This window comes from Artemia sp. Qi Xiang Cuo, chromosome 3 (genome assembly GCF_049724085.1).
Source record: "Artemia sp. Qi Xiang Cuo chromosome 3, ASM4972408v1, whole genome shotgun sequence".
Classification (NCBI taxonomy): Eukaryota; Metazoa; Arthropoda; class Branchiopoda; order Anostraca; family Artemiidae; genus Artemia; species Artemia sp. Qi Xiang Cuo.
In genome coordinates this window covers 40281408-40301944 of record NC_142796.1, presented here as the reverse complement: position 1 = coordinate 40301944, position 20537 = coordinate 40281408, and the positions used below count along the sequence as shown (strand labels likewise).

Here is a 20537-nt window from a genome sequence, read left to right as displayed (position 1 = left end):
AGCTTATATTTAACACCCAAACACCTGCTGCTCATTTATTTTCAATTTTTTATTAAAATTAATTAACTACCACGATTAATTGTGGAAATACAGAGAGAGGCTTTTTTCAGCAAATGCAGGGGGGAGGCAAGAAATCTAGGCGTGGGGACAAACACCCCTTGCCAAATTTTAACTTATATTTAACACCCAAACACCTGATGCTCATTAATTTTGAATTTGTCAATAAAATTACTTAACTACTACGATTAATAGTGGAAATACCAGATAAAGGTTTTTTCAGCAAATGCAGGGGGCAGGCAAGAAATCTAGGTGTGGGGACAAACACCCCTTGCCCAATTTTAGCTTATATTTAACACCCAAACACCTGCTGCTCATTAATTTTGAATTTGTTAATAAAATTACTTAACTACTACGATTAATAGTGGAAATACCAGATAAAGGTTTTTTTCATCAATTGCAGGGGGGAGTCAAGAAATCTAGGTGTGGGGACAAACACCCATTGCCCAATTTTAACTTATATTTAACACCCAAACACCTGATGCTCATTAATTTTGAATTTGTCAATAAAAATACTTAACTACTGCGATTAATACTGGAAATACCATCTATTGCAGGGGGGAGTCAAGAAATCTAGGTGTGGGGACAAACACCCCTTGCCCAATTTTAGCTTATATTTAACACCCAAACACCTGATGCTCATTAATTTTGAATTTGTCAATAAAATTACTTAACTACTACGATTAATACTGGAAATACCAACTATTGAAGGGGGAGGCAAGAAATCTAGGCGTGGTGACAAGTACTCCTTGCTCAATTGTAACTTATTTTAAAGACCCAAGATGCTGATTCTCATTGATTTTTAATTTTTCTGTATAGTTACTTACCTACTGCGGATAATAATTTAAATAATAACTATTTCAGGGGGGAGGCAAGAATTCTTGGCGTGTGGACAAATACACCTTGCCCAACTTGAATTTATGTTTAACACCCAAACACCTGCTGCTCATTGATTTTGAATTTGTCAATACAATTGCTTAACTACTACGATTAATAGTTGAATTACCACAGATAGGTTTTTTTTCAACAAATGCAGGGGGGAGGCACGAAATCTAGGTGTGGGGACAAACACCCCTTGCCTAATGTTAGCTTGTATTTAACACCCAAACACCTGCTGCTCATTAATTTTGAATTTGTCAATAAAATTACTTAACTACTACGATTAATAGTGCAATTACCAGAGACAGGTTTTTTTTCAACAGATGCAGGGGGGAGGCAAGAAATCTAGGTGTGGGGACAAACACCCCTTGCCCAATTTTAACATATATTTAACACCCAAACACCTGCTGCTCATTAATTTTGAATTTGTCAATAAAATTACTTAACTACTACTATTATTAGTGGAAATACCAGAGAATTGTTTTTTTTAGCTAAAGCAGGGGGTAGGCAAGAACTCTAGGTGTTTGGACAAACATCCCTTGCCCAATGTTAATATATATTTAACACACAAACAACTTATGATCATTGATTTGTAATTTTTCATTAAAGTTACTTAAGTACTGCGATTAATAGTGGAAATACCAGATAAAGGTTTTTTTTCAGCAAATGCAGGGGGGAGGCAAGAAATCTAGGTGTGGGGACAAACACCCCTTGCCCAATTTTATCTTATATTTAACACCCAAAAACCTGCTGATAATTAATTTTGAATTTGTCAATAAAATTAATTAACTACTACTATTAATAGTGGAAATACAATATAATGGTTTTTTTTCAGCAAAAGCAGGGGGGAGGCAAGAAATCTAGGTGTTGGGACAAACACCCCTTGCCCAATTTTAGCTTATATTTAACACACAAACACCTGCTGCTCATTGATTTTGAATTTGTCAATAAAATTACTTAAGTACCACGATTAATAGCGGAAATACCAGGGAAAGGTTTTTTTTTCAGCAAATGAAGGGGGGAGGCAAGAAATCTAGGTGTGGGGACAAACATCCCTTGCCCAATTTTACCTTATATTTAACACCCAAACACCTGCTGCTCATTGATTTTGAATTTGTCAATAAAATTACTTAACTACTACGAGTAATAGTGGAAAAACCAGAGCAAAGTTTTTTTCAACAAATGCAGGTGGGAGGCAAGCAATCTAGGTGTGGGGATAAACACCCCTTGCCAAATTTTAGCTTATATTTAGCACCCAAACACCTGCTGATAATTGATTTTGAATTTGTTTATACAATTGCTTAACTACTACGATTAATAGTGGAAATACCAGAGAAAGGTTTTTTTCAGCAAATGAAGGGGGAGGCAAGAAATCTAGGTGTGGGGACAAACACCCCTTGCCCAATTTTAACTTATATTTAACACCCAAGCACCTGATGCTCATTAATTTTGAATTTGTCTATAAAGCTACTTAACTACTGCGATTAATACTTGAAATACCATCTCTTGTAGAGGGGAGGCACGAATTCTTGGTATGGAGACAAGTACCCCTTGCCCAATTTTAACTTATATTTAGCTCCCAAAAACCTGCTGCTCATTGATTTTCAATTTTTTAATAAAATTACTTAACTACTACGATTAATAGTGGAAATACCAGAGAAAGGTTTTTTTTTCAGCAAATGCAGGGGGGAGGCAAGAAATCTAGGTGTGGGGACAAACACCCCTTGCCCAATTTTAACTTATTTTTAACACCCAAACACCTGATGCTCATTAATTTTGAATTATTCAATAAAATTACTTAACTACTGCGATTAATACTGGAAATACTAACTATTGCGGGGGGAGGCAAGAAATCTAGGTGTGGGGACAAATACCCCTTGCCCAACTTTAGCTTATATTAAACACCCAAACACCTGATGCTCATTAATTTTGAATTTGTCAATAAAACTACTTAACTACTGCGATTAATACTTGTAATACCAACTATTGAAGGGGGGAGGCAAGAATTCTTGGCATGTAGACAAGTATCCCTTGCCGAATTTTAACTTATATTTAACTCCCAAAAACCTGTTGCTCATTAATTTTGAATTTGTCAATAAAATTACTTAACTACTACGATTAATAGTTTTACATAACAAGGAAGTACGTTTGGGGGACGGGGGGGGGGGGCTAATCTTTCATCATGTTTTCCTACGAATGTCATTTACTTCACCCGTTTTTATGTTTCGACGGATTGGTCCCCCTGCTTCTAAAAAAAGACTTTACATACTTGCCTGACAGATATGGTGTAAAACTAATAAAGAAACTAAAGTTAATACTTTAAAGAAAAATAGAACTTGCTGATTTGAAAGTTTTCAACTTTTTCTTTTCTTGATATGTATAATTTAAATAATATAGTATTTTTTTAGAAATTCTTTGGCTGTTTGTAAGTCATTAGTTAGTAACTAGTTAGTTGACAAACTCTTTTTTTTCTCTTTGCTGGTATAATAGATAAGGGGCCTACTGATTCTGTTTATGGATGGAGTGGTTCTATCCCATTTTAGTAAACCAAATGCTTAAAAGAAAATTTGGTCCAAATACCCCCTCCTCCTTCTCCTCAATTGGAAAATTTGTCTGGTACATCATGAATGACCTGCTTAGGTGGCCTGGGTGTGTCCTCAAAATGAACTGATATTTTTAAATTATCCGTGAGCGGTAAAAGCGCAAATAAAAAAAGGCGAACTATGTGAAAAAAAAAAAACAAGCAAACTATTGTGTCTGTTCCTAAAGATGGCTGAGATGTGATATGCCACCCTAACCTTAAATGCCAAAAAGATTTTTTACTTTTTAAAGCTTTTTGACAAAAGTCTTTAAGGAGAATTGAAGTATTGTGGATCTAAAAATGCATAAGAATCGAAATTAAACCAGAACAAACGAAAGGCCAGACAGATAAAATTACAGTTCGGACAGTCTTGTTTTGAAAAATAATAGTTTTTGTCAGAAAAGGTTACACCCTTTTTATTATTAGAATAGGTTCAGGATTAAATTCAGAAACAGAATAGGAATCCAGAATTTAAAGCATCAGAATAAAGAAAAGAAAAGGAAAAGAAATCGAATCAAACTAAATGGACACATTTGTTCTAGCCTTGTCAAAAAAGTGGCAATCATGCTCGTATCTGGGACATATCCTGAATTTGATTGAAAATCAAAATCCAAATTTAAAATTTCAGCGTTGCAAATTAAGAAATTTCTTAGTAATCGCATTTCAGCTTAAATGAAACTTCGGTTTGAAAACCATAAAATTAAATAGGCGTTTTGTTTAAGCTAATTTGATAAATTGTTTGGTAACTCTGTTCAGATACAGTTTCATATAGAGTAGGGAAACTTGTAAGAGTGGACACTGGCGCTAGTGTTTAAAAGAAGAATCACCAACCCCATCTAGCCTTTGATTATTTTGACTCAAAACCGCTGCTTACTGATCTTTTACTTAGTTTAAAATGCTGGTGAGGATAAAGAAAATATAATTTTATCTCCAAAAGGCCCACGAGCTTGTAGTTAAATAGCCTACTGAACCTACATATATTTTCCAAGGTAACCTAGGCCTACTTTGTTCAGACTTGATTTTGATTTTAATTAATTCATGTTCTACTGTACATTAACCATTTAAAATATCTAATTTTCTCTCAAATTTCTACTTATTTAGTAAAGTCGCCAGACGCATACACTTTAAGTGGCTCTAGGAGTTCTTAACCCCTGTCTTTCCAATACATATCGCCGGAGATCCAAATCTAATAAGTTGTCCCATTCTTTTGGTTAATAGTTTATTACTTATTATTATTGTTTTATTTATTCTATTGTTCAATTTATTATATATTTTTTTTTATTTAGTCATTGCTTGCATTACTTTTTTTTGAATGTGCATTGCCTTTATATGTGCTTCGTAGTTGAATGCTCTTTAGTTTAAAAGCCGTTTTCTATAGAACGGAAACTCAACTGCAAATGGTCCTCAACTATCAATTTGATCAACGCGCAATAGCAGTCCATATCTCGGAAGTCGAAAACGAAGAAGGAAAAATAAAAATCCAACCAAATTGGAGAAAGAAAACCTTGAGCAAGAGACAGAAACGAGTTGCTCAGTTGCTAAAGTAAATATTGATGAAATTGATAGTACACCTCAGATACACCCCAGTACACCTTAGATTAAGCAAAGCGCTCAATTGGGAGAAAAGTCTGTGAAAGAAATTCCTAAACCAATCGATGTGACTCCAGTAGAAACATCACCTAAGACTGTTAACAGAGGTTTCCTAGAAACATCTCTTAAAACAGCTAATGGGAGCTCCAATACGGCTATAACTGTACCAAAGGAACAGGTAACTGTTTGGGTGTGTCCTGGATTTGGGGTGCAGTAATTCCAAAGGTTTTATGTGACGCTTTTGTTCAAGTGATATTGGTAATTTAACATCCTCGATCAATTGATCCAATCCGCTTTCGTATATCTTCGCTGGGTCTCAATAATCCTTAATAAACAATTTTTTAGACTACGCAACCTTTCTTAAAAAGCTAAAACGTACAAAATGATGCAGGGATTAGTTTTTTAGTTTAAAATCCTACCTGTTTTTGAAATATTTTTGCTATTTTTTAATGTGTTATATTTTTTTTTCTCAGATGCAAAAATAGGTTAAATTTTGGAAATGTCTGTCTTGTCTTAAAGATGGAAAAGAGACCTTTCTTTTATTAATCAAAAACAACATCGATTAAGAAACAACATGTATTTTTTTTCGTGTTGTTAATCTCCAATTAAACTTGGACGTTATAGCCCTGGCCGTGTCTATAGCGGGGGGGGGGAGGCTCCCCGGTTGTCCCCGTTCCGAAATGTTAGTGCGACTCGTAAAAAGTAACAAAAATGCATAAAAACAAATTTTGATGCATTTTTTAAAGTTCTTTTTAGTACCCCCCCCTCCCAACAAGAATGTTGGATACGGCCTTGATTGTAACTTGCAACTTTTTTAGATATACAGCTGATTTCTTGGATTAAATGATAAGAATTGCTTGATTTAATTGCTAAGGAGATCCTTGTCATCGTCAGTTTAATTGTCAATGCAATTGACAATTTAAGGCTTGTCAAGGCTTGTTAAAGTTAATGCCTAATAAAGGCCTTGTTAAAGCCTAATAAAGTTAAGGTTTGCATCGTCAGTTTAATTGTCAATGTTTTTAATCGAGTCTTTGCTTGCTGCTCTGAGTTTGTTTGTTAACATTTTGATGTTTTTTTTTCGCTGAAGGTATTTGACCCATAGGACTAAGAAAAATTATTCAAAGCCAGGTAAGGACATATCCAGGATTTTTGTTCGGGGGACTATATTTTTCGGGGGGGGGGGGTTACTGGTAAAACTACAGAACGCATCAAGAGTTTATTTATATGCATTTTTTTACTTTTTACGAGCCGTAAAAAAATTTCGGGGGGGGGGGGGTTCAAACCTGGTAACCCCTCTCCTCCTTTATATGGCCTTGAAGCCAGGGATTTTTTTTCCTAATTTACAAATTCTCTCTTTAATTGTGCTGAATTTTGCATTGTGGCGGAAAATATTTATGCTGTTTATAACTATGAAAGCGAAATTCCGTATTTTATACTTTTCTGGTATATATTTCATTTTCTGTCAATGCACCCCCGCCCCTCCTGAATTATAACGGTCCCAAATGTAGCCCTAAATAATCCGTTTTTTCGTGGTTTATCATTTTGTGATGCGTTATGTCTTCTTTGTTAAAATGGGTTTACCGCATTCTTGATCTTTGAAAACCACTCCGCCAAGTGAGTGCAAAAGATTCTGGACAAAAGTATTTTTTAAAAATGATTTATCATTTTGGACAACAATGGAATAAAATCTGATAATATTATTAATAGAAACATGATGTTATATTGTAAAGTAAGAATTTCATTGTTTTTTTTTTATTTTACAAATAATTACAAAATAAAATATACATACACACAACCGCCCGATTAAGGCTCGAAAAGCCTGATGATAGACGGCTGCAATCCTCTAATTTCTAAAAAAATAAAAATAAAAAAACTACCCTTTCCCACGTATGTTCATACGTGGGTAGTCAAGCCCTATGAGATGAGTTGAAGAGGACTAAAAACTACTAGAAGCCAATAAGGTAGCATTGTTACCCAATGGAACTAGAAACATAAAAAGCAAGCTTAACTTTAGTTATTAGAATCCATATTTCAATCAAAAGCTCAAGTCTATTTTCATCTTACCTAAATTTTCTGAACGAAAGTGTAAAGCTAAGCTAGCGTGCTGAAGCTTGCACAGCTGAAAAAAGGAATACATATTTGTTGTGTCCTTTTGGCGAAGTCATTCTTTTGTCTTTAACCCAATGTTACTCTTATTCAAAATTTTCGAATACTGAATACATTAGACAGGATTTTCAAACACTAGTCAAAATCTTGAGTCATTAACGAAAATCCTCAAAGAGTAATAAGCATCAGACAAAATATTAAAACATTAGCCAAAATCGTCGAACATTAACAATTTGGTCTTGGCGTCGTAATAGTCGAGGTCAGGTTCACAGTTGTGTACAGTGTTTTATTTCTGGTCATAGTGGGGTTAAGACCAAGAATTTTTACGGTAGAGGAACTTTATGCTTAGATTCATATGTATGGTTTATAAATTCATGGTTTATGCTTAAATTCATATGCTCCTGTGTTAGCTAGGCTTTGCCCGCTTTTTACTTTGCTTTACCTTAAAAGTATGCAGCATGCTTGCAATTGCTTCTGGTAAGCTACATATATAAGTCTAGATTATCTGTCTTTTATAGGAAGATCACGCGAGTTTCGCAAGCTTATGGTTAAGCAAATTCCAAAGTAACTTCTGAAGTTCAGATGTCTTGGAAGTGCATAAAGTGCATCTCGCCTCTCTTTTACAACCTGCAACCACTAAAAAAAAAAAAAAAAGAGAGAGAGAGAGAGAGAGAGAGAGAGAGAGAGAGAGAGAGAGAGAGAGAGAGAGAGAGAGAGAGAGAGAGAGAGAGAGAGAGAGAGAGAGAGAGAGAGAGAGAGAGAGAGAGAGAGAGAGAGAGAGAGAAACAGAGAGAGAGACAGAGAGAGAGAGAAAGAGAGAGAGAGAGAGAGAGAGAGAGATAAAGAGAGAGATAGAGATAGAGATAGATATAGAGACAGAGAGAGACATGTATAGAGATATAGATATATATAGAGAGAGAGATATAGAGAGAGAGAGATAAAGAGAGATAGAGAAATAGAGAGAGAGAGAAAGAGAGAGCGAGAGATAAAAAGAGAGATAGATAAAGAGAGAGAGAGAGAGATAAAGAGAGAGAGAGATAAAGAGAGAGAGAGATATATAAAGAGAGAGAGAGATATAGAGAGAGAGAGAAATAGAGAGAGAGATAAAGAGAGAGAGATATAAAGAGAGAGAGAGATAAAGAGAGAGAGAGATATAGAGAGAGAGATATAAAGAGAGAGAGAGATAAAGAGAGAGAGAGAGAAAGATAAAGAGAGAGAGAGATAAAGAGAGAGAGAGATAAAGAGAGAGAGAGATAGAAAGAGAGAGAGAGAGATAAAGAGAGAGAGAGATAAAGAGAGAGAGAGATAAAGAGAGAGAGAGAGATAAAGAGAGAGAGAGATAAAGAGAGAGAGAGATAAAGAGAGAGAGAGAGATAGAAAGAGAGATAGATAAAGAGAGAGAGATATAGATAGACAGAGATAAAGAGAGAGAGAGAGATAAAAAGAGAGAGAGATAAAGAAAGAGATATAGATAGAGAGAGAGAGAGAGAGAGATAAAGAGATAGAGATATATAGAGAGAGAGAGATAAAGAGAGAGAGATAAAGAGAGAGAGAGAGATAAAACGAGAGAGAGATAGAAATAGAGAGAGATATAAAGAGATATAAAGACAGACAGGTAGAGAGAGACTGAGTGCGAGAGAGAGAGAGAGAGAGAGAGAGAGAGAGAGAGAGAGAGAGAGAGAGAGAGAGAGAGAGAGAGAGAGAGAGAGAGAGAGAGAGAGAGAGAGAGATAGAGAGAGAGAGAGAGAGAGAGAGAGAGAGAGAGAGAGAGAGAGAGAGAGAGAGAGAGAGAGAGAGAGAGAGAGAGAGAGAGCGCGAACAATAAAGAAAGAAAGAGAGAGAGAGGGAGAGGGAATAGATTTAAACCAAAAGTTTGCTTCGGCATTACTCTTCTACAAAAAATAAAACCCTCCGCCCACAATGCTCTACGTCATAATAAATGGTCCGTAATGAATAAGAAAAATATAGCATTTTCCTAATTGTAATGTCCTTCTTGCCTGAGATAAAAGAGGGGAAGAAATAAGAGATAGAGATTTTATTCCCAGTGTCTTCATCTCATATATGCATTTGCACTTTTTTTGGAATTAACAAAAAAAAAAAAAAATAATGCATTGAAAACTCAATTAGTACTTTTTTAATGAAAAAATTTAACATGTAGTTACGTATGTTATTTTTTTTTTCAAAACTAGAACAAACGTCTCAATACATCCTTAAGTCACAGAAAACGACAAATACGCGAACATGGAGAAAAATATGTCGTGATATGGCCAACCTTCCAAGCTTTTTTATTCCCAAAAAATTGCTTCTTTTGCTAGGATTACTTCTATTACATAGTATGCTGCAATGTCTACATTGCCACCTTGTCTACAAATCTCTTAAATTTTAAGCGAAAGGCAAATAATGTTATTTGGCATGTATGTCTCTAGTCAATTGCTTGTTGCAAGGATTCAAGTATTTCAATAAAAAGAAAATTTGTTAAAATAAGGCTTTGCAAATTATAGGCTAACTGTTATGATAGATGGTGACAAATGTAATTTTTTTTTTTTATTTGACATGTATATTCCTGAAAAACCGAAAATATAGAGTGATAAATATTACAAAAAAGTTAATTAATTTTTTTGTAATATTAAAATTTTTAAATATTTTAAAGTATTTTGTTAGAAATAATATGATGCTTTTCTTGTAAAACTTTTTTTTGGAAACTTCGCTTCCTCTCCCATTGTTGAAAATTATGCATGATAGCACCATTCTCTGGGAAATATATTGCGGGTATGCCTGTATATTCTTCAACGCAAACCCTGGATATTGCTATTAACTGTTGTTTTCAAATATTGATGACCTCTGTGCCTGAAAAGGCACATTTGTATATTCCTGAAAAAAGAAAATATAGAAAGAGTGATAAATATTCCAACGTTAGAAAAAAACATGATGCTTTTCTGGTAAGACCCGTTTCTTGGAAACATTGCCCCCTCCCCACCGTAGAAAATAATGCAGAATTGCGCGATTCTCTTGGAAATTCAATGCGGGTATGCTTGTCTATTCTTCAACGTGAACCCCTAATATTGCTATTTAATGTTGTTATTACGTGCTGATAAGTAATAAATATATTACTGATAAGTAATGGAGAGTAAGAGTAATAAATATTAAAAAAAAAATTTTATTTTAATTTAACTTATAAAATTTTAATTGAATTAATTTCATTAAATTTTTTTCTTATATTTACATATAAAATTTTTATTTATTAAAATATTTTGTAAGAAAAAACATGATTCTTTTGTGGTGGAAACCACTTTTCTGGAAACTTCATCCCCTCTCTCACCGTAGAAAATTATGCATGATTCCATCAATCTCTGGGAAAATTAATGCGAGTATGCTTGTGTATTCTTTAACGTGAACACCTGATATTGTTATGAACTGTTGTTTCTAAGTGCTGATGACCTCTGTGCCTGAAAGGGGCTATTTGTATGTTGAAATCTGTCAAGGTGTGCATAAGTGTGTTCAGTCCGCCTTTCCACTTTTGAAAGCAAGCTATTCAAAATCATCTACTCTAAGGTTGTTTTGCATTGATTGGTAGATCCTAGAAATGTTATCAGCTCATTTAGGACGTGTGGTGGCATAGCGTGGGATAGAGGGACGGGGGGCTCCCACCTCTAGCCGTCTCCTTCAAAGCATTAAAAGCATCATCAAAAGCGAATTACACTTTTCAGTGACAAGAAAAGATAAACCATTTCCAGAAAAGATTCTTAAAACGTATAAGTTTTATTTTCTTTTTTGTCATATTCGAAAAATCTAACTGGGCGTGAATATTATAGCTTACTTAGATGAAGGGTAAGGTCTCTTTGGAATTCGAAAAAAAAGAAGTTTTGGTTAAAGTTTTTTTTTTTCCATTACCACTTCAAAAACATCATGTAACTCCCCCCTCCCCCCTGCTTAGGATCATACTTGCGCGTATCTACAATAATATGCTTAAGTAAGGGGTTCGCACTTGTATCTTTGGAGTATTTACAATGTAACTCTAAAAGTGAATTAGAAGCAATAGATATAATGAGTGAATATTTAGGACCGTATTATTTTGCAGGTTGTGCAGTTGGCTGGTCCAAGTTTTACGAGTGTTAAGCCAATAGCTGTAAAAGCAACTAGTCATGTGCACGTACCTCGTCCTGGTGTTCATCAGAATTTACCGGCTGACATTCTGCCTGCTCTGAAAACGCTGTCTGAGCTAAACATTTCCATAGTGGCTGCTGACGGAACAAAGATCTCTACTGGTATTGATGGCCGATCTGCCCTTGAGAATTTACATAAGAAAACTTTAGAAATTGAAAAACCTGTGAAACAGATATCTTTAGATATTCAAAAATCGTCGCAACGAGTATCTACTGAGCTCGATAGACCGCCCAAACGTGCTAAAGTGGAAACTAAAACGGGAGCAGTGTTTGATTCGAGGACAGGGCTTTTATCTGCGGGGGGTGGTAATTCCAAGGTATCCATGCCGTATTTGAAGAATTTAGGAAGTGGATTCTCAATAACACCTGTCGTGACTAAGAAACCGGAGAAGAGGCCAGTTCCACCGCTGATTAGTATTGAAAAAACTCAAAAAGAGGCAAGTGAATTGATCTCGAATGTGAATATGCTACTGAACCGTCCGGATCTTAAAGTTGAGGTTAAGCCAGTTCAAATACCCGAGAAAAATGGTGTTCACAGATCAAAAGGGGAAACAAATTATTTTGGAGAAATGCCAGAAGTTCTGGATTTGACTAAAAAGAAAGCAATAACGATCTACCCAATTGCGAGTGCGCAGCCGCCTAAATTTGAAGAGCGTATAATACCGAATCATAGGCTGCCCTATCAACCTTTAAGTACCCCGGTTGTACCTTTCGCTCCAGGACTTATTCTTCGACCCGGACTTCCTCCAAATTATTTACAAATGTTGCGTATGAGCTTACCAGTGGTGCACAACCCAGCCATTGTTCAAGTGTATAAAGATATGTTTCAAAGTGACGCAGTGAGGATGCAATTTAATGAACGGTTTGTTGCAATGCAACAGAACCTTCAAAAAAGGTAGTTGACAAGTGCCGTGTTTTAGTGCCTAGATTTTTTTTTGTAGTCCGTGCAATTATGTGTGGAGTTGTCATTTCGGTGTTTTAAGTTGATTATTTGACAAAATACTTTTATCTGACGTTTTCCTTTTCCTTTGCTTAAAATTATTTTAAGATCTTTTTAGAACAGTCAGTCCAACTGAACTCTTGTAATAAGCATTTTCGTTATAATAAAGGACAAAGTGAAATTTGAACAGAGATTTAAGGTAAAGGAAGAATTTTCTCAAGTGAGTTATCTCATTAAGACTTTTTTCTCGGTATCTGCAATGATGATGCTAGGCTGCTAATTTTAGTCTGGAAAATATTATTCTAAACTAAGAAACGAACTTTTTGTTATCAAAAAAAGTAATTTTCATTTTAACTTTACATACTTAAGGGACTATCTTTGTAAACTTGCATTAAAATTAAAACAAAGTTTTTTATCATTCGGAAGGTGGGTTCGAGTCCTCGTGTCGCTGATTATTTGGTTTGGAATTAGAGTCATTGGTCTGACTACAAGCTTAGCTAGAATTGACCCAGCTCCAAATTGGTATTGGACGAATCCGGATAAGGTAAGCAGGAAGGGTGTGTGAAAGCGCAGAATGGCAAGCCCCCAATCAACCATCGCACTTACTGGCTGAAAGGCTAAGAAACGGATATCAGCATATCCGGTAGGGTCGTAGGGACTGTAAAGTCAAGTATTTTATTTTTACCTTTATTTTGCCATCACATACTTTCAGACTTTTTCTATTAACTTTATACAGCCACAAGAATATTCTTTTGGGGTAAACTAGCAAATGTATGGGGAAAATTGGGGATTAGATGTGTGAGCTTGTGACATTAAGCTTGCTTCACAAGTTTTTTCTTGATCTGCCGAGTGGCTTTCAGTGACCAAGCGTATATCAATAAATACTACTGCTGCTACTCCTAATAATTTTTGCGACTCTTTCCGAGGCCAAAATATGTGTATGTGCTCCTTCTTCACCCTAATTAATTCAAAGGTTCAGTCTTTGCCTCTTCTATCAAGTTCAAATTGTTTTTAATCTTTTCTTGTGACCTCTTCTCAATTTATTCAGAGACGACTAAATATTCAGAGAACATTTGTCATCCTTCATTCATCAAACTTGAACTATGAGTTTCGCTGCTACTTGTTGAGTCTTTCTGAAGCGAGCAAACCGATTTTTTTTTTATAAGGGGTTAAATGTGAAAAAAAAATATGGTTTTTGTCATGGTGATCCCAAAGATATATTTAAGAGTTTGAGGCTATTTTGCGAAATTTTCATAATTTTTGATTTTGAAATAACATTTTACTTTTTTGTAACAAGTTTTTGGCCCGAGGAAAAATGACTAGTCTCTTCTGAATTACCAAGAATTCCCAAATCAGAATCACGAGGTTTAACATCACAGGGGATTTTTATGCTACGGATACAGGAAAAATCTGGAAAAATAAGACGATAGAAAGGCTTACTTCCAAAAAATGACTCAGAAGATGAGCTGAAGTCAAATTTCAGAGTCAAACAGAAAAATAAACACAGTAAGAAACAAATATGACGGTATTAGATAAAAAAAAGTAAACATGTCAAAAAAATTAGAAGTAGTTAAAGCTAGTAGAAGTTTAAAAAAGAAAGAAAATAAACTGGATAATAAAAACACAAAGCAGAGATGAATGAGAAACATTGTTTATTTTAAGTCTAACACTGAAGTAACATGAGCCATTTACAAAAAGGGTACAAAACGCAAAAATTAAATAAAAACGAAGACTTAAAAAAAAAACATTACCCTTAACATTTCAAACTTCTTCTCTTATACTGCAAATACTCCACTTAGTGAAAAATTCTCTTTGCAGTCAGACCTGCAAAAAATTTCAAGTGAGAATCCCTGTAATATCATGCTGAATATTTTTCTTCAAAGAATTAATAAAATGCTGTAATTGCGAAGAATTTTTCAAAACCTGTCAAATTTGAATATCCATGGGGATGAGGAATCTTCAGCAAAGGGGTTTTCTTTAGCGGAGATTTTTCGGGGGTATTTTCACGAATTTTATTTCTTTTAAGATCACAGCACTGTGTGACGGGTAAGCTAGTTCACTTCGAGCTGTACTGCCATCTACTTTTTGATTGACTCGAATGACATTAGTGGATTACTTACTTGCCACTTGCTAAAATTGCTGAAAACATAGGGTTCTCATTAATCAAACAGTTCGTGGTAACGAACTGTAAGTAAGGAGCGACCCGGCTCAATGGTAACCGAAACTCTAGAAAATGGGTTTTTGATACCAATAGATACATAAAAAGAATCAGATTTTAATTATAATTTCAAATATATAAGTTTCATCAAGTTTAGTCCAACCAATCAAAAGTTACGCGCCTGAGACAATTTGGCTGATTTTCAAAAAAAAGGGGGAAAGACTCCCTAAAAGTTATAGAACCTTAATAAAAATCACACCGTCAGATTCAGCGTCTCAGAGAGCTTTACTGAAGAGGTATCAAGCACCTATCTGCAAAAATGTGGAACTGTGTATTTTTTGCTATAAGAAAGATAACGGATGCGTTTTCATTTGTTTTTGTTTTTTTGTGTTTTTTTTTCCAGGGGTGATCGTATTGACCCAGCACTTCCAGAACATCTCAGGGTAACTCATTCGAATGAAAATTAAAATTTTTAGTTCCCTTTTTAAGTGGCCAAAAAAATGGAGGGTAACTAGGACCCCTCCCACGCTTTCTTTCTTTCCAAAGTCATCAGATAAAAATTTTGAGATAGCCATTTTGTTCAGCATGGTCGAAAATATGATAAACATTTCTTTTCGGATAACTTAATTTCCAGTAGGCTTCAAGGGGAGGTATAAAATCTATGAAGTTTACCAACAGTCAACATTTAGTAATTGCGATTCGGACGTACATAGAAGTTTTCTGGACGTTTTTTTTCTAAGAGTGGACTAGAAGGGGAGTTTGAGCTGCCAGGTAGAGGATCTGTCTATGAAGGAAGTTTTCATGGGGGAAGGGAAATTGCCATGAAGGGGGCGCCGGACTTGCCAGCATTATTTATTGGTTATTGGGAAGTATACAGACATTTTCAGGAAGGATTTTTTTCTGGAGGGGGGGGGGACTAGAGGAGGGGGTTACTCTGGAGAATATTTCCCTGGAGGATGTTTCTTTGGGGTAAGGGAAATTCCTATGAAGGGGGCGCCGGATTTCCAAGCATTATTTAAAAAACGATCAGAAATTAAATTAAAAAAAAAACAAGTTTTTTCAACTGAAAGTAAGAGGCAAAATTAGAACTTAAAACGAACAGAAATTATAACGTATGTGAGGGGGGTATCCTCCAAGTCAATACCTCGCTCTTTGCGCTACAGTTTTTTTTTTAGTGCTTTAAAAAGAGCTATACATTATAATTAAACGGCCTTTGTGATTCAGGGGTTTGTGAATTAAAAAAATGTGTTACTTTTAACGTAAAGAGCGTGGTATTGACTAAGGGGAGAACCCCTTCATATAAGTAATAAAATATACGTAATAAAAAAAAACAATAAAAAACAAGCGATACGGTTCAATAGTAATCGAAACTTTTAAAAACGGAATTTTGATGTTAATAAATGTATCAAGAGAATGTATTTATAATGCTGATTCTAAATATATAAATTTTATTAAGTTTAGTATTACTCATCAAAGGCTACGAGCCTGTGAAAATTTATTCGATTTTTTAAAGAGGGGGGAAACATCCCCTACAAGTGAAAGAATTTTAATGAAAATCACACCTTCAGATTCAGCGTCTCAGAAAACCCTATTACATAGGTTTCAAGCTCATATCTGCAAAAATCTGCAACTTTGTATTTTTTTGCCAGAAGAAAAATATACGAATATAGAAGTTAGTTAAGTAAGATAATTTGTAAAGACATCCATTTAGCAAAAGAAAAGTAAAATTTTTATGCAAATAAAATCTGCATTAACTAAAAACCGATCAGAAATTAAATAAAAAAAACAAGTTTTTTAAACTGAAAGGAAGGAGCGACATTAAAACTTAAAACGAACAGAAATTATTCCGTATATGAAATGAGATGTCCCCTTCACAACGCCTGGCAATTAGAGTTAAGTTTGACACTTACTCATATCTTTATATATAAAAACAAAAAAAACCTTGAGCTTACCCTGCGCGGTGTTGAAGAAGCAACAGTCCCTTTTATATACGGAATAATCTTTGTTCGTTTAAGTTTTAATGTCGCTCCTTACTTTCAGTTAAAAAAACTTGTTTTTTTTTTATTTAATACACACTAAAGGCCAAGATATATGTAAAGTATTTATGACATGCTTTAATATTTTATTCCCATGAAAACCTAAGCCCTGTTAAATTCGCTCCCTATTCAACTCAACCCCCTTTAGCTCAACTTCCATGCAATTCAACCCTTATTGGACTCAATTTCATTTGACTCAACCCTGGGCAACTTGGTAACCGGTGGTTACTCCCACCCCGCGTGGAAAAGACCCCCCCTCCTGTGGAAAATACTCCTCGTGGAAAATACCCCCCATACCTTCCGTGGAAAATACGGCTTTCCAAATTTAATAATTTTATTTGAGTTTTGTTTTTTTATTTTCCGTAGGGGGAAGGAATTTTGGTAATTGTGTATTAAACGCCACTCGCTCAAGTTTACGCTGTGTAAAACTAGAAAACAAACCTGTTTCCTCTTTAGTTTCATTGAGCTTAGCACGAGACAAGACAGGTGACAGAATAGATCGGAAATATATAATTTGGGCTATATATTTGCACATAAGGGGGGGGGGGAGACTATTTGAACAGTTTGAAGTCAGAAAACAATTCTTACTTCATAATAGGTAGAATAATTGTACCTGACACATTTTGCATGCGTACTTGCTATATCCCCCCCCCTTAATGTGCAAATATATAGCCCAAATTTGCCTCTAAAGAAACGAAGAAACCTGTTTGTTCTCGAGTTCTACACATCGTAAACTTGAGTGAGTGGCGTATAACGCACAAGTACCGGAATTTTTCATGGAGAGAGGGCTGGATTTCTCGGTAGTATTTAAAAACGATCAGAACTTAAATAAAAAAAACAAGTTTTTTCTACTAAAAATAAGGAACAACATTAAAACTTAAAACGAACAGAAATTATTACGTATATGAAAGGAGTTGCTTCTTCCACAAAACCTTGCTCTTTACGGTTAAGTTTTGACTTTTTGTCCTAACTCTTTAAGAACGATTCCTGAAACACAATGATCGTTTAATTAGAACAATAAGCTTTCTTTTAATACTCTATAATAAAAAAAGCTTTGACTTAAAGAGCGAGGTCTTGAGGAGGAGGCAACCCCTTTCAGTTCATTCAGGTAATAATTTCAGTTTGTTTTAATGTTTGATGTTGCTTCTTACTTTCAGTTGAAAAACTTGTTTTTTTTAATTTAATTACTTACAGATAATATTTGTTAATGGGACACGTATGTTTTTGAAGAAAAGTAAAGAGGCTCATTAAACCAAAAATGATCAGAAATAAAGTAAAATAATCTTCAAAGTAAAAACTATGGAGTCTAATAAAAAAAAAATGTAAAATATTTTTTTTCATATGAAAATGACATACAACCGTTGTCCTGAGGGCTATTGAAGGGTTGTCATCCTCAAATACATAATTTTTAGACCTTTCAACTACGTTGAACAAAATTGTCATCTCAAAATTTTGATTGGATATGTTTGGAGAAAAGATGGGTATGAAGTGGGGGGAGGGGAGGCCGGTTGACCTCCAATCACTCGACTATTAAAAAGGGTACTAGCCCTTTAAATTTTCAATCGAATGAGTCCCTTTCGAAGTTTCTGCGACAACTCCTATACGAAGACCCCTGATCTAAAAAACAAACAAAAAACAATAATACATTGTGCCAACATCGTTCTTTACTTAGGCAGCGCTATTGCGCTGCCTATGAATATGACAGATGATACTTGGAGCCTTTACTTACAGAATTATATTGCTCATAAAGTTTTCAGTTCAGAATGGTGGTCTCCAAAATTATAAGAGATTAATTGACCGTCTAGGAACCTGTTTGACGCCTGAGTCAAGCGTTAACGGTAGTAGAATGCGCCTTCTGGATTTACGGAGACATATAGCAATTACCATGTTATTTGCGGAGACATATAGCAATTTCTACATTATTCTATAGAAGCTCTTCACCTTTTCAAAGAGAGTGAGTACCCCCTCACATGGCCTAATACTTTGGGTGGACTATGCTCCATCTTGTACTAGTTGGGAATTGCGTAATATGTTATGAAAGACAAGTTTTTCTGACATAATTTACATAGACCAGATTTCTAGTTCATGGTATATACTTTATATCTTTTAGGGTAAACCCGTATCAGAAAACCAGCGCGTCTTGTTTAGCTGTTAATATATTCTAATATTTTTTGTATATATTCAACTTTCAGATTAGAATTTTCTACAGTTTTAAGAGTTCATTCAATCTACTACTATCAGTATTTTTTGCAATCATTTACATAGGTATGGAATATTCTAAGTGACTTCTGGTGAGTAAAATTTTCTCATCATTATAATAAAAAGAAATTGTCTCGCCATTAAGTTAGGGAAGAATTTCCTTTCTTACTCTTTTTTTTTCACCGTGTTGTTACCTCTTTTAAAAAGCTTCATTCTTTTAAATATAAAACAGTCCATGTATTTCAATTTTAGTAAATATTCAAAAAAGAGAGGCATGTTCACTTTGATTTTGGCTTGTTGTATATGAAAAATTAAAATAGAATTTCCATATTAGTTTCGGCAGATATGAAAGGTCTGTGTTACGATCATAATTCTTTAGTTTTAATTATTTCGTTCAAAATGTGGCTTTTCACATTATCAAAAATAGAGTTTCCACTCTAAAAGTATCAGTGTCTAATCCTCTTAACAATACAGCAATTTCCAAACAGGCCTTTACAGGCGTTATCTGAAATTATTAATACTATATATTGAAGGATAGCGACAAGGGTCTCCTTGACAAATAGATTTTTTTTAGGGTCAAATTAAAGGTGAGTAAAGCCGTCGGACCTCAGGTCTAAACTTAAGGATGGGAATATAGGTGGGACCTACAATTTATTCACCGGTAATTTTGAACTATGTTATTTTAGGAGAAAATTTTTAGTACTTTCCAAAGCTTAGAGGGTAATATCTTGGTTCATTGTCATAAATTGAAACCTGTTTCTGTGATCTTCGTCCTTCAAAGTGAAATTTTGAAAGATGTATTTATTAAACTATTAATTGTTTAAAGCATATTCCAGCCTAGGTAGCATACTAGGAGCCCAAGGCTGTTCAGTATGATGAGTTTATGTACACGAAGGAATATTTGAGCCGAAAAATATTGATTTTTAAAAAGTAGCAAGCATTCTAAAGTGCTAATAGTTATAGCACTACAAACATCAGAATTTACTTTATGAATTAAATTATATTATGGGGAGATGTTTCTGAAACCCCCCCCCTCATTCTGGATAAGTAAGAATTGAGCTAGCTAATTAAATTACGTCATTTTTTCAACTTTTGGGAGTTTGATATTGAAGGGGTAGTACTCTCCCGTAAGCTAAATAATTTGAAAACTGAAAATGATTTTTATTTTAGAACGCTGTTGATCAATCATCACAGCAAAAACGAGCAAAATTGAATGATATCACATCGATGCAAGCTGCAAGACCATCAGTCATCAGATATGCTAGCTCCAATACAAGTTCGATGGACCAGCCAGGAGCCTCTATGCAACCTGGCAGGAAATTCAAGTCAGCCTCATCTGATCAAGATGGAGGGAACAACCCTCTTCATGCTTTACCAGGAACTTCTCATGTACAAATGCAGCCAGAATTTGTAAATATATATATTTTTTTTTTCTTTCCGTATTTTCAATAAATAAGGTAAATTTTCTCAAGTGCAAAATTTTGATGAGTAAAACTTAAATTTGTTTCTAAGCTATTCTATAATAATCCTATTTCATTTTCTTTCATTAACCAAATTAGCAGTATATAAAAGAATGGTTATAACACTGAAGTAGCAAATAGCTTATCATATATTTCTATAAAACCTTACCTGTAATTTCTCTTTTAAACAAGATGTTTTCTAACACTGAAGTAGCAAATAGCTTATCATACATTTCTATAAAACCTTACCTGTAATTTCTCTTTTAATCAAGATGTTTTCTAATGCAAAAATCCACTATTTCATTAAACAAACTCTATATATAAACAAATCACTATTTCACTGTTGACAATTGAACAACCGTTCTTAA

The 20537-nt window shown here is 34.6% G+C and overlaps 1 protein-coding gene across 1 annotated transcript in view; it reads left to right on the top strand.

The window, feature by feature from the left end:
* Nucleotides 1-12497, top strand: part of LOC148954092 (uncharacterized) — a 17543-nt gene extending 5046 nt beyond the window's left edge. Inside the window, exons 2-3 of the mRNA XM_089086130.1 lie at nt 5115-5285; nt 11292-12497. Of these exons, the coding sequence (XP_088942256.1) occupies nt 5115-5285; nt 11292-12275 (1155 nt within the window). The 3' untranslated portion in view covers nt 12276-12497. The remainder of the gene's footprint in view (nt 1-5114; nt 5286-11291) is intronic.
* Nucleotides 12498-20537: the final 8040 nt, after the last annotated feature.